The sequence below is a fragment of the Microcebus murinus genome, chromosome 16 (genome assembly GCF_040939455.1).
Source record: "Microcebus murinus isolate Inina chromosome 16, M.murinus_Inina_mat1.0, whole genome shotgun sequence".
NCBI classification, from domain to species: Eukaryota; Metazoa; Chordata; class Mammalia; order Primates; family Cheirogaleidae; genus Microcebus; species Microcebus murinus.
In genome coordinates this window covers 69,800,712-69,815,362 of record NC_134119.1, presented here as the reverse complement: position 1 = coordinate 69,815,362, position 14,651 = coordinate 69,800,712, and the positions used below count along the sequence as shown (strand labels likewise).

The 14,651-nt window shown below is 54.8% G+C and overlaps 1 protein-coding gene across 1 annotated transcript; it reads right to left on the bottom strand.

Moving 5' to 3' along the window:
• Window positions 1-2,213: 2,213 nt before the first annotated feature.
• ZNF444 (zinc finger protein 444) lies at window positions 2,214-14,352 on the bottom strand. The gene is made up of 4 exons (XM_012739970.3): window positions 14,236-14,352; window positions 6,706-7,033; window positions 5,663-5,771; window positions 2,214-3,375 (listed from the first exon to the last, which is right to left on the bottom strand). The coding sequence occupies exons 2-4, from the start codon at window positions 7,009-7,011 to the stop codon at window positions 2,792-2,794; spliced, it is 999 nt and encodes a 332-aa protein (XP_012595424.2). The 5' UTR covers window positions 7,012-7,033; window positions 14,236-14,352; the 3' UTR covers window positions 2,214-2,791.
• Window positions 14,353-14,651: the final 299 nt, after the last annotated feature.

Below are 14,651 nucleotides of genomic sequence, written 5' to 3'. Positions count from 1 at the left end.
GGCTGGACTGTTTTAAAAACAATCTAGAGTTTTATAAAGTTGCACAATTGACATTTTGCTTATTTCCAAATTTTTGGACTTTTCCTGAACGACGTGCGTTCCCCTCTCCCAGTAATGGGCGTTTACCTCGCTCTGATTCTCTGCCACCTCAAGCACCACTCAGCGGACCAGCCCCTCACACGCCCTCCTGGGCAGGCCGCGGTCTCTGGACCGGGCTGGGGCAGTGGGCTCACTGGGCCGTACTGCCAGACTGTTCTGCCTGGGTCGGTCTGGGTCCCGCCAGCAGGGCGTCCCAAGCTGCCTACTGCCTGCGTGGAGGGCATTTGTTTGTTTTGCAGGGCCCCCTCCCCGTCCGAGTCTTGGCGGAAGGCAGGGCCCGCCAAGGCCACCATTGGGAGTTGGACCAAAGCTCCCCCAGGCCTGGGGCTGGCGGGGGAGGGGGGCGCATGAAGGCTTCTGTCTGTCCTCCCATCTCCTGGGGGCGTTCTTCCCAGCTCCTGCAACACTGACTGCCCCGGAGGCTCACCCAGACTTCCCACAGGACAGCCTGGCCGACTGTCCCTCCGGCGGGACGCGGGTGTGTGTGAGTGCACATGTGCGTTGCTGGGCTCCCAGAGGGAAACGGGAGGAGCTTTTCAGAAGAAAGGGTGGAGCCTGAACAGCGCACACCGGCCGCTGTGCTGTTGGGAGCTGGAGTATGTACTTTCACGGCCTGTGGGGTTCGGATCCACCAGCGTGACCTAGGCACCTGCTCTGTCGGTGCCTCAGTTTCCTGATCTGCCCTGCAGGTCACAGGGATTTTGGGCCGTGATGATGGGGCGACAGTGCCGGGGCCCATGGATGGTGATGAGAAACGGATGAGCTGGCAGATTCAAGCACTGACAGGGCTGGCCACTGCGCTCACTCCGAGTCTGCCGTCACCATCAGACCCAGGCTGGCCCAGGGGCCCCAACTTCTCACGTTCCTCCCAGTCCCCTTGTGAGGACCTGCAGCAGGTGACATCGCTTCTCCAAGCCTGCTTTCTCTGCTACACAGTGGGCATGGTCACAGGGACCTCTCCATGCTGCCATAAAAAGGCCCTGAGCCAGGCTAAGCACTTTATGTTCGTTACCCCATGCTCCCAAAGGGGCATTATTAGCCTGCCTTTACCAGGACGCTGAGGCCTAGCAGTTTGCCTCAGGGGCCTGCAGCAGTCGCCTGTCTTCCTTAACACTGCCCAGCACTCAAACCCTTTCCTGCCCCTGAGGCTTGGAAGGTAGAGCCAGGCTCCAGCTGCAAATGCTGGAGAGCCCAGCTGTTGCTTTCGCAGACTCCCTTGCAGCTAGGGCTTGGCCGTCACCTGGTTTTACCAGACGCACCAGTTCTGGACTTTGGGCCGAGAGCTGAGGATGCAAACAGGACAGCTGTGACTCGTGGGGGGCTCAGCCTCAGCACCCTGGCCAGGCTCAGGCACTGGATGCACACGAGCCAAGGGACCAGGGCGAAGCTGGACCCAGGAGGGCTGGTCACATATCAGCGAGGAACGGTCAGACTCACATCTCTGCTTTTCCACTGTCCAAAGCCACTGCACCCGGTAGGCTGGAGGTTTCCTACCTGGAGAGAAGGAACCAGGGTCTGGATTCCAGGACTCCATGTTGAGCCAAGGACACAGGGCAGAGATGGCACCCTAAAAAGACAGGCCTGGCCAAAGCCTGCACCCAATAGTGGGCCCCCACATGCCCCCCACCCCTGATCCACAGCTGCCAGGCTGCACCTTGCCCCCAGCTGGAGAAACTCCTCTCTTGGCAAAATGGGCCACCAGCGAGACCTATTGACACTATTTGGCCTCCCCAACGAAATGGAGTGACCAGCCAAAGTAACCCCCTTAGCACAGGAGGTGGAGAACACCATTATCACTGGTGGATGTGGACACTGACCAAGGCAGCAAGCTGAGACGCAGACCTGGGTCCATGTGGTGCCGGCCCAGTCCCTCCCTTGAGCCCACTGTGCCTCTGGAGGACGCCCGTGGGGACGGCCCACTCCCACCCCAGCATTCCCGAGCTGCTTCCCGGGCTGAGCCCAGACTGCCAGGGCCTCCCTCACGCCTGAGAAGAGCGTGGTCTGAGGTCTCAGGTCTGAGAGGGGGACAAGAAAGCGAACTCCAGAGCCCCTGTGCCCCAGATGCTCAGCCCAGAGGGCAGCCTTGTCAGACAGAGCCTTGGACTCGGTCTACACACTGGGTCAGTGACTTTATTACTCCCTGGATGCTGGTGAACTGTCCCCAGAGAGCAGGCACGTCTGTCCGTCTCATGTCTCTGGGTCACAGGGAGGACAGGGAAACTCAGAGCCCACAGCCAGTCCAACGGCGGAACCAGCGCCCCTCTCCTCCCCTCCCCCAACCCGACCTGCCCTGGGGAGGGGCTCACAGGGACAAGACCCAGACCCCTTTCTGTCATCCTCACTTCATCAAGAGGGGCCCCGGCCGCTGTCCTCACTGAGTTCCTCTTCTCCATGCTGGGGCCCAGGGCCTCCATCTCAGCTCTCCAGGGAGGGGCTGAGGGGGCGAGGGAGGCTGGGCAGAGGGAGAGAGAGGGAAGGAGCGGAGGGAGAAGACCATCTGGAGGAGGCACCCTTCACGGGGCAGAGAGAGGAGAAATCAGGAAGGGAGAACGGGGAGGGTGGAGGTGAGACAAGGAACAGGACAGACTGAACCAGAGCCATGGAGCCAAGCTCAGACAAGAGGGAAAGAGGGGAGGGGCTGAGCAGAAGTGGAGAAAGCGCTGGAGGGAGGAATGGCTCCTGGTGCGAGCAGCTACCCCAAGGGCCAAGGTGGGAAGGGCCCCCCGCCCTCGGGGCCCGGCGCCGCTGCCACCTGCACACTGGCACTGGCCGCCGCCCGGCCGTGGATGCGCTGGTGACGCAGCACGTGCTCGCGGCGCCCAAAGCCCTTGCCGCACTCCCAGCAAGCGAAGGGCCGCGCGCCAGAGTGCGTCTTGCGGTGGCGCACGAGGTGCTCGCGCCAGTAGAAGGTCTTGCCGCACTCGCAGCACGCGTGGGGCTTCTCGCGCGCAGGCAGTGGGCGCAGGGCGGGCCCGGGGCCGCCGGGGTGCGTGCCGCGGTGGCGCCGCAGGTGCTCCTTGCGCCGGAAGGCCTTGCCGCACTCGGGGCAGGCGTGCGGCTTCTCGCCGGAATGGCTCTGCCGGTGGCGCAGCAGGTGGGCTGGCTTCAGGGACGTCTTGCCGCACTCTGGGCAGGAGGTCCCGCTCGGGGCTGGCAGGAAGGCAGGCAGGCCAGGAGCCAGTGGAGCCAATGGGGGGCTGCCAGGCTCCTGCTTATAAGGGCGAACAGCCTGGGAGTCCTCTGACGCTGGCACCTCAGCCCCAGGGGCCGTGTCTCCTGCAGGTAAAGACACAGAGTCAGGGCCGCATGAGGGAGGAGCCCGTGCAGCTGGGGAATGTACCCAGCACAGCGCCTGGTGCACAGGCAGTGCCCAGTACAAAGTGGATGTAGGATGGATGATGAATGGATGAATGATGTATGAATGGATGATTAATGGATGATAGATGAATGGATGATGAATGGATAATAGATGGATGGATGACAGATGGATGATGGATGATGTATAAATGGATGATGGAGGATGAATGGATGATGGATAGATGATAGATGATAGATGAATGGATGATAGATGATGTATGAATGGATGATGAATGGATGATAGATGAATGGATGATGGATGAATGGATGATGGGTGGATGATAGACGGATGGATGATGGGTGGATGATAGACGGATGGATGATGGGTGGATGATAGATGGATGACAGATGAATGGATGATAGATGGATGATGTATGAATGGATGATGAATGGATGATAGATGAATGGATGGATGGATGATGTATGAATGGATGATGGATGGATGATAGATGAATGGATGATAGATGAATGGATGATGGATGAATGATTATGAATGGATGATGGATGATAGATGAATGAATGATTGATAGATGGATGATGTATGAATGGATGATTAATGAATGATAGATGAATGGATGATGGATGGATGATAGATGAATGGATGGATGATTGATGGATGGATGATGTATGAATGGATGATTAATGGATGATAGATGAGTGGATGATGGATGGATAATAGATGAATGGATGATGGATGGATGATTGATGGATGGATGATGTATGGATGGATGATTAATGGATGATAGATGAATGGATGACAGATGGATGATAGATGAATGGATGATGGATGATTGATGGATGGATGATGTATGAATGGATGATTAATGGATGATAGATGAGTGGATGATGGATGGATGATAGATGAATGGATGATGGATGGATGATTGATGGATGGATGATGTATGGATGGATGATTAATGGATGATAGATGAATGGATGACGGATGGATGATAGATGAATGGATGATGGATGGATTATGGATGGATGAACAAATGGATGGATGATGGATGGAGGATTGATGGATTAGTGTGAGGAGGGGGTGGGGGTGGGGATGGGTGAATGGGTGAAGGAAGGTAGTACACCCGGATGGGTAGCCGGGTGGAAGGGTAGATGGATGGATGGCAGGCCAGTGGTGGAGGGACAAATAGGTGGGTGGGTGCTGTATGAGGCAGGAGGGGGTAGGGGGTGGGTAGGTGTCTGAGTGGGTATCTGGGTAGACAAATGGGAAGTGGGTAAGTGGGAATGGCTAAGTTGGGTGGAGAACATTTCCTTTCTCCTGGCTTCAGTCTGCTCTGTGGAATTCCAAGGAGATAAGCCAGCTTCGTTTCATCTGTTGAACTTCCTGAGCTCAGCTCAATCGATGCTCTCCCATCTGAAAGGCTGCAACTGATCTCCCAGCACTCAGCTCCACACCAGCTGCCTGAACCATCTTTCTGCCTTCCACTGCCCGTCCTGCCTTCCTTTTTAGAGGTGCGCCATGGTGCTCCCCGTTCCCCTAGCAAGTGTGCTAGGATGAAGCCAGCTCCACTGCCAGCTCCCAGGGCGGGTATGGGCACCAGGTGCGGCCACTGGCACAAGAGCACAGTGCCCCCAGCCGCAGCGACTGGGCCAGGAAGAGCCAGTGACTCCACTGGAGCCAATGAGGGCCATTCTGGGATGTTCCTGCGACAGTGGGAGGCTGCCCCTTCACTGAGTATCGGGTGTGAACGCTCAGACTACCTAGGTAGAATCCTGGCTTTGTCAGCACCGGGCAAGTCCTTTCATTTCTCTGTGCCACGGTTTCTGTAGCTACAGAATGTGATGGTAGTCTAAGGCCACACCACCCTGAATGCGCCCGATCTCATCTGATCTCGGAAGCTAAGCAGGGTCAGGCCTGGTTAGTACTTGGATGGGAGAATGTGGTAATAACGCCACGTCTCTACAAGGGTTGCTGTTTGGTTCCAGTGAGCTGGCCAGCCCTGGCTCACGCCCACAGGCCACACTCATCATGGGGCACTCACCACCCTGCAACTGACCTGCCCTCCTAACTCTGACCCCACATGCCATGAGCTCCTCCAGGACAGGGGACTCTGTCAGCTCTAGACCTGGTGTCAGGGACATTCACTGAAGAGAGTGACAGCAGGTCATCGGTCCCTGGCTCAGGTGAGAGACAAAGGACCTGGTGCTGCAGACGGCAGGAACACAGGGCGAGGGAGTGGCTGCTCACCTAGGGGGATCACCCCATTCTCTTCCTTTCCAACGCCGGCCCCAGAGCCTTCTGCCACATCCCGAGGTACCCTTGTAGCTGAAGACTGTTCTGGGGCAGACGCTGGTCCCTGAAATGAGAGATACCACATTCCAAATTGAGGAACTTGATACTGGCATGTATTTCTCTCCCTCTCCCTCCCCACCACCTTCAACCAGTCATCAAACCCCAGCATTTGCCCCTCGGGAAGCCAGCTGCCAACACGTGTAGCAGGCTCAAGCCCACCTATGCAGAGGCCATGCTCAGGAACTGCGGCCTCCTGCCCACTGCCAGGCAGGACAGCCCTCTTGCAAGCAGTCAGCCTTCCGATGACAGCCCAGCCACAGCACAACTGTGACCTCGTGACAGACTCTGAGCCAGGCCCTCGCGCCTAAGCCGCTCCCAAACTCCTGACCCACAGAAACTTCTGAGATGATAGATGTTTATTGTTTCGAGTCCCTAAGCTTGGGATGGTTTGTCACGCACCAATTGGTAACTAATACACCTGCTTTAAATCTTACTTTAAAAGCTTCTTCCTGTCCTTTGGATAAAGCGCAGAATCCTTAACAAAATGCAGAACACGTAAGCTACTTTTAACTCCGAAAAAAAGAAAATTAAGTTCAGAAACAGAACTTTCCCCAGCTCAGACGGCGGGACAGCTGCGGAGCAGGACTGCACCAGCCGGGAAGTTAAAGAAGAAGTTTCAGACTGACTGTGCTTTGGGGTTCTTCACGCTACTGCCATTGTTCCTCCAGCCCTGCCTCCAGGAAGAGAGGATCAGATTCCTGGATCAGCATCCTTCTGGTGCTGATGGATGAGAGTCGCCTGTGAGTTATACGCCTCAAACCCTTGTTCTCACATTTTGCTTGTTTCAAATCCTTTTGGATGATCGGCCAGAGGCAACTGGTGTTGGGATCAACGGCACCCGTGTGGGCTGTCCCCGCCAAGCTTGTGCTAAAGGCTAAAGCCCCCACCTGGCGTGTCTCCTGTCTCGGCCCCCCACCGCCCGCCCGCCCGCGGCTCACCCAGCGCTCCTCCAGCAGGGCCACGGCCTCCTCGCCGCTCTGGGGCCGCCGGCTGCACACCCAGGCCTGCGTGTCGGCGGGCAGCGCGTTCAGGAACTGCTCCAGCACCAGCAGCTCCAGCATCTGCTCCTTGGTGTGCACCTCGGGCCGCAGCCAGTCCCGGCACAGCGCGCGCAGCAGCCCCAGCGCCTCGCGCGGGCCCGGCGCGTCGCCCAGGTGGAAGCGGCGGAAGCGGTGCCACGGCGAGTCCAGGGTCAGGCCCTCGGCCCGGGCCTCCTGCTTCACCGGCGGGGCCACGGCCTCCATGGGGCCTCCGTGCGACGGCAGCCTGCGGGGGGAGTCGGGAGGGTGAGACGCCGGGGTGCCTCGATTTCCTCCCCCCGCAGGCCCCTTAAACGGGGCGACGAAAGAAGGCCTGCAACTCCCCATCCGGGACCCAGCAGAGTCGTCCTGGGCTGCCCCTCCCTGGGGACACCCAGGCGCCTGTGCGCCAGGGTCCTGCGGCCTCGCGTGAGGACTCCACAAGAAAATACACAGGCCAGGCGCCGTGGCTCACGCCTGTCATCCTAGTTCCCTGGGAGGCCGAGGTGGGTGGATCGCTCAAGGTCAGGAGTTCAAAAGCAGCATGAGGGAGACCGGTCTCTACTATAAATAGAAAGAAATTAATTGGCCAACTAAAAATATATATAGAAAAAATTAGCCGGGCACGGTGGCTCATGCCCGTAATCCCAGCTACTCGAGAGGCTGAGGCAGGAGGATTGCTTGAGCCCAGGAGTTTGAGGCTGCTGTGAGCGAGGCTGACCCACAGCACTCACTCTAGCCTGGGCAACACAGTGAGAGTCGGTCTCAAAAAAAAAAAAAAAAATACACAAAGGGATCACAGCGGACCTGGCGCCGCTGGTCCACATTAGGCTATTCTGCCCTGACTATGGGCCAGGCCCTGCGGCTGCGGCAGACACTTTAGGATGCCTGCTCAAAAGCCACCCCAACCTCTTCCTCACTGACTGCCGGGACTGAACCATGTCCCCCAGAATCCACATACTCAGGCTCTCCCAATGTGACTGTCTTAGAGAAGGGCCTGTAAGGAGGTAAAGTCAAGCGGGGTCATAAGCGCAGGGGCCTAATCGAATAGGACTATGGCCTTACCAGAAGAGGAAGGGACACCAGAGATCTCTTTCTCTGCCAACAAAGTACATGGGGGTGGCAGTCTGCAACCAACTATGCTGGCACCTGGACCTCGGACTTCTAGCCCCCAGAATTAAACAGTCTGTTCAGGCTGCCATGACAAAGTACCACAGACTGGGTGGTGTGAACTAAAATGCTCACCACCCCCCTACCAGCTGACTGAATGGACCTCCTCCTGGCCAAAGGAATATTCTAGGGCAAAGTTGCCTGCTGGGAGGAGGGAGGTCAGACATGCCTTATCATGCCCCCCTCCCTTCTTGGTGACTTCCTTTGTAACCCATTAACAGGCCTAAGGGTGTGCAAGACAAACCTGCTGGGCCCTCAATTTGCAACAAATGGTGGCTTATCTCTGGTAAACAGTTTATGTTAAAACATTCCAGTCTTTAGACAAAGCTTCATGTCTTTAGCCAATTACAATCTAAAGAATCTTTAAACCCACCTATAACCTGTAAGCCCCCACTTCGGGATGGCCCTCTTTTTTTGGGCCAAACCAATGTATGCCTCCCATACATTGATTGATGGCTTTACCTGGAACCCTTGTCTCTAAAATGTATAAAAACCAAACTGTAACCCAGCCACAGCGAGTCCACTTGCCCAAGGCCTCTTGGCAGTGGCTCCAGGTCATGGTCCTCAAATTTGGCTCAGAATAAATATCTTTAAAATTATTTTGCAGACTTTGGCTTTTTTTCTGTTGACAGTGGCTTACAAACAACAGGCACTTATTCCTCACAGTTCTAGTGGCTGAAACTCTAAGATCAAGGTGCCGGCACCATAGGGTTGCAGACAGCCACCTCCTGTGTCCTCACGTGGCAGGCAGCAGAGAGTGCCTCTTCTAAGGGCGCCAATCCCATGTGAGGGCTCCACCCTCATGACCTCCCAAGTGCCAAAGGCCCCATCTCCTAACACCGTCACAATGGGGATGAATTGGAGGGGTTACACTCAGTCCAGAGCACAGCTGGAACACGCCACTACCATGACGGATCCCCAATCACGTTTGAATGTCAGCGAATGTGGCAGACTGCCAAGAGATCCCCAGCAGCCATCTGCCCCTCTCCCCTTTCTGTGATACCGCCATCCCCCAAGGAAGCCACCTGCCCTTGTCTTTCTCCTTCCCCTTCCTTAAGGCGGGAACACAGGCTGTGGCTTTGGCTGGGAGGATGAAGGCTACAGCCTAGAGCAGTGGTCTTGAACTCCCCAGGGGACATCTGGAAATATTTTCTGACTGTGGGGACAGTGGATGAGAGGAGTGATGCTGTTGCCACCTAGTGGGCGGAGGCCAGGGCTGCTGCTCAACACCCTCCAGAGCACAGGACTTGCCCCCACAGCAAAGAATGACCAGCCCCAAATGTTAATAGCGCCAAGGTTGAGAAACCCTGGCCTGGAACAGTGGGTTGGCCCTGGAACAGTGGGTTGAACCTGGGATGGCCTGGGGACGTCTGGGTTTCTGTGACATCAGAACTGCTTTTGTGATAACACTAAGAGGTCATTTGCGCTTCCACTCTCACCCTCTTGCGAGCACACGGGGGCTTTTCTGGAGGCCACAGGTTGAGTGCGAGAGGAGATACAAGACCCAGCTCTCTTCAGAGCAGACATGGAAGAGATGTGTGAAAAAATAATGCCATATTTCTAAATTTTTGTTTTAAAAAACATGGTTATTTTTCATTTAAAAAAATATCATGTATGTTAACATATGAAAAGTATTGTTATTGTTATTTATTTATTTTGAGACAGGCTAGAGTGAGTGCCGTGGCGTCAGCCTAGCTCACAGCAACCTCAAACTCCTGGGCTCAAGCGATCCTCCTGCCTCAGCCTCCCGAGTAGCTGGGACTACAGGCATGCGCCACCATGCCTGGCCAATTTTTTGTATATATATTTTTAGTTGGTCAATTAATTTCTTTCTATTTTTGGTAGAGACGGGGTCTCACTCAGGCTGGTTTCGAACTCGTGACCTGGAGCGATTCGCCCGCCTTGGCCTCCTAGAGCGCTAGGATTACAGGCGTGAGCCACCACACCTGGCCCTTATTGTTATTTTTAAATGCATTAATACTTTGAAATTTTCTGAGTGTTAGTTTCTAATATGACACATATCAATAGATATAAGCCCCATAAATAAAAGTGCTTTAGGGTCTTCAATAATTTTTAAGGGTGTAAAGGTTTCTGATTTCTAAATGTTTGAGAACCACTGGCCTAGCAGCCTGCTTTTTAAAAATAAAATGTTATTAACACTTGGCAACACCCATTTGCTTACACACAGTCCCTGGATGCTCTGGGGCTACCAGGGAACAGCTGCAACAGAGACCCGGTCACCTGCAAAGCTGCCCATGAGGCCAAAATATTTACTATCTGGCTCTTCACAGAAAAAAATCTGCTGGCACCTGAACTCAAGGGTAATGGAAGACCAGGACAGAAGGGACACCAATGACCCCAGGGGGCTCAGACACCAACCCGTCCCAGAACACCACTGGACAGTTATGAGAAAAGAATAAGTTCTATCTTATTAATATTTGAGGCACTGTATCTTGGGGTCTCTCTGTTACAGCAGCTTGGCCTGTATCATAGGACTCCTGGGAAGCCCCCTGACCACAAGGCAGGGGCTGGACACGTGATCTGGTTCTGGCCAGTGAGGTCTAAGAGGAAGTCTGTGTTTGGACGATTTTCCTCCTGATACGAGGCAGGCTAATTAGGGCTCCCTCTGTCTGGAGCTCCTCCCTGTGGGGGGAAGGCACTGTGTGGACCCCACAGCCATGCAGTGACCATTAGGGAAAAGCCAAGAAAACCAACAATGTCCTACCTACAATGTCCATCAGACTCATAACAGAAAGGCCAAGAAACTCTACAGGTCTGGCCCTGTTACTGAGAGCACTGCTGGAGCACGGACAGCCACTACACACACCTTTAGCGTCACAGTAACTCTGTGGATATGTGACGCTCACTAAGGTGGAAGTTAACTGACTGTGTGCTCGCTCATGACACCTCTTGGAATCCCTGCAGCTGCCCTTTTCCAGGAATGTTCTGCTGCCAACCCCATTTTGTGGCAGAAAAAAAGATCAAGAGAGAACATCTTTTAGCTCAAAGGTACAGGGTATGCAGTGGACTGAATGGTTGCGTGCCCTCCAAATTCACACGGAAATCCTCACCCTCAAGGTGATGGCATCAGGAGGTGGGGCCTTTGGGAGGTGACGAGGTCATGAGGGTGGAGCCTCATGAATGGGATGAGTGTCTTATAGAAGAGACCCCAGAGAGCTCTCTCACCACTTTCTACCACGTGAGGACACAACAAGAAGGCGGCCTTCTGCAGCACAGAAGTGAGCCCTCACCACCACCGACCACGCTGGCACCCTGATCTCAGACCTCCAGAACCATGAGAAGTCAGAAGTTGGTCATAAGCCACCCAGATATTGGTCATAGCAGTCCAGACTAAGACAGGCCGTGGGGGCAGAGTGAGACGGCCCCTGGATAGGCTAACTCTAGAGCCTGTGCTCTTGGCCACCACGTGAACCACACACGTCATCTCATCACTGGGATGGCTGCCACAGGACCCCGGGGCGTCTCCCTGCTGCTACCACCCCAGCGTAAAATCACTCCACAGCAATCACAAAGATTTTTTTCTTCAATGTAAGCTGTATTATGTCACTTCCGTGATCAATACCCTCCAACTGCTTCCTACAATGCTCAAAATAAAACCCAAACTCCTTAGTATGGCCACAAGCCCATGCACTGACCACCTTCCTCACCTCTTAGCCCTCTTTCCCTGGTTCTCTGTACTGCAGCCACACTGGCCCTTCTGTATCCTCTGAGACTTGAGGCCAGCTCTTACCTCGGGGCCCTTGCACTTGCTGTTCCCTTCCCCTGGATGCCTCTTTCCCCTGATCTTTGCTCAGCTGGCTCCTTCTCAACATCCAGGTCCTGATGCAATTACCCCCTTGGGGAGCCTCCCCAGCCCACCTGTTCTAACACTGCACCTGCACACCCTTCCTCCCAGCTGCTCTCTACCACGCACCCTTATTAATGTTCATTTAGCATTTAAGAAGATCTGGAGTTACCTTACTTGTGTGTCTTCCCTCACCAGAATTTAAGCTCCATGAGGGCAAGAGACCCATATTATTCCCAGCCCAGTGTCCTGGCTAGCACCCAAAGAGAGTTTATAGGATACCAATCCCATGAGGTTGGTATTATTACCCCATGTTGCAGATGGAGAAAGTAAAGGCATCTTGCCCAAAGTCACTGAGCTAATAAGTGGCAGCACCTGAATTCACACACTCATATCTATCTGGCTCCAGAGCTAGCCTGCATCACCTCCCACCCACCCTTCGACTCTGGGACTGATTAACCTGGGAGCAGGCAGGAAGGGGCCAGAGTAAGTGTCAAAAGTGGCACAGAAGCCTGCTCTGCTGTGAAAAGATCCCTCTGGAATTTGAGCAATTTGAGCCACAGAGCAAGGCCACGGGCATCAAGCTGACCAGGCTTGCAATCTTGGCGGGCACCACAGGTCCTCACATCTCAGGCTGTCCAGAAAGCGCGCTCTTTGGGGAAAGGACCCAGTTGGAGACTACTCTGGGTCCCTGAGATCACCCAGCACAGAGCCTGTCCCCAAGAAAGCATATACTGAGTGATTAAATCAGGCCAACACCATGGAAATCCACCCCATTGTCCAACAGGTGCCCTGTGCTACCTGTACAGAAGCAGCTGTAACCCTGCTGTCTGCTGTCTTTGTCTGCATAGCATGATCCAGACCACAGCCAGGAGCCCTGGAGCCAGGAGTCAGCCAATGAGAGGCATATGTCTTACATTGCTCCACCAAACCTTCCCAACAGCCCCGTGAGCTGGGCTCCACTTTACAGAAGGAGAAACAGACACTCAGAGAGTAAAAGAGACAGGAATCAAACCCAGACCCAATTGCAGAGCCCATGGGACCAGGACCTACGCAGGGGAGAATTAACATCATGGCTAAGACTCAGGCTCTAGAGCTTGGCTGCCTGGCTTCAACTTGTTGCTCTGCCACTCATCAGCTGTGTGACCTTGAACATGTGACTTGCCCTCTCTGAGCTTAATTTCTCCCCCTGTAAACCTGTCACATAGAACTAATAACAGCTTTGTCCTCTCAAGAGGGTGCTGGGAGCACGAGTTAGGAGTGGTGCAGCAAAGAGAAAGTGATGGATGAAGCCTGGTTCATATACTCGAGTCTGCCAACCTCAGCATTAATGATATTTGGGACTGGACAATTCCATGTTGGGGGGGGGGGGCATCCTGTGCAAAAAATGTTAAGCAGCATCTCTGTCTCTTTCCACTAGATGCCAGTAGCACTTCTTCAGTTATGACAACCCAAAATGTCTCCAGACATTGCCACATGTCCCCCGAGGGACAAAACCAGCCCTGGTTGAGAGCCACTAGCCCACTAGACAAATATTTACTTACAGCACAAGGGCTCTGAAGCAAGTTCCACCTCTACCTCCTACCAGCTATGTGTCCTTGCACAAGGTACAACAGCACCTTTTATACCCTGTAGCTCCATTTCCTCGGCTGTAAAATGATATAAAGAAAACAAAAATGCTGAGAACAGCAGCCGGCTAGTGAGTAAACGCCAGCCAGTTAGCCTCACTTTGTCCCAGGTTGCCATGAGGTGTTAAGGGACACAACTGTGAACAAAACAGATTAACATATAAGTATAAATTGGAATAGTCATTAAAATATAAAAGAAAGTGACTCCATCCTGATTGGAGTAGAGGTAGGGGGTGGGCAATTTCAGGTGATAATAGCAAACCCAGTCTTTAAGCGCTTTACACAAATTGACGAATTTAATCCCTTGCAACAAACTCATAAGGTAGGTGCTCTTAAGAAAGAAATAAAACAGGGCAACGATTTTTATCCTCGGGAATCTCACAACTCTATAAAAGTGCAACCGCGCTTGTGAAAAGAGCGCTCCAAATAGCCACCTGCACCGTACCTTCCCCGAAGCCCCTTCCCGCAAACCTTTCCGAGGGGGTCTGGTACCGAAGCCCCCTGACTCCTTTGTAGGGTCCAGCTTCCCACCCAGCTTTCCTCTCTCGCCCCACCCCCTGCTGGGGTGCCCTCCCCCTCCCCGTCCCCGCCCCTCCCTACACCCTCCCCCACCCCCTCCCTCGGTTTCTCCCTCCCGCGTTCACTACCTCAGGGATCCACGGCCCCCTCCCACTTCCCGACCCTCCCCCTCCCCCAGCCCCCTCCCCTTTCACTCAGCCACCTTCTCATCCCCTCCCCCAACTCCCCCATCCCTCCCGCCTCCGGCCCCGGGACCTTGTCCCCACAGCCGGTCCCTCCCTCGTCCAACCGCCCCCCCCACCCCTCCCTCCTTTCCCCCCAGCTCACCTCACTCTCCCAGGCTAGGCCCCCCAAGCCCCCTCACTTTCTCGCACATGCGCACAAAGCTCACCGGGACTCCATGCCCCGGCAGGCTTTGCGCCAAACTCACTCGTCCCTCCTCCCCCAGCCCACCACTTGGAGTCGCGCATTCCGCCCGACAAGCCCCCGCCCCCGGCCTCCTCAGGAACTACACTTCCCAGGAAGCATCACGGCAACGGCAGCTTCCCATTGGCCCTCGCGGGGCGACACACTCCCGTCCATCCCCGCAAGGCGCTCCCGCCAGCGCCAAAACTACACTTCCCAAGATGCACCGAAGCGCGACCAGCGGTCCATTGGCCCTCGCAGGCGCAAGCCGTGCGACCGGAGCGCGGCGGGCTTCGGCCTACGTTTCCCAGATTGCATGCGGGGCTTCCAGGGGCCGG

Bases quoted from the DNA above. Each gene is read 5' to 3' on its own strand.
- ZNF444 (XM_012739970.3), bottom strand. From the start codon at position 7,011: ATGGAGGCCGTGGCCCCGCCGGTGAAGCAGGAGGCCCGGGCCGAGGGC. The intron at 5,772-6,705 runs GTGAGCCGCGGG...CTCTCATTTCAG, and splicing joins CCCTGCTGGAGGAGCGCTGG to GGACCAGCGTCTGCCCCAGA. The intron at 3,376-5,662 runs GTGAGCAGCCAC...CTTTACCTGCAG, and splicing joins GAATGGGGTGATCCCCCTAG to GAGACACGGCCCCTGGGGCT.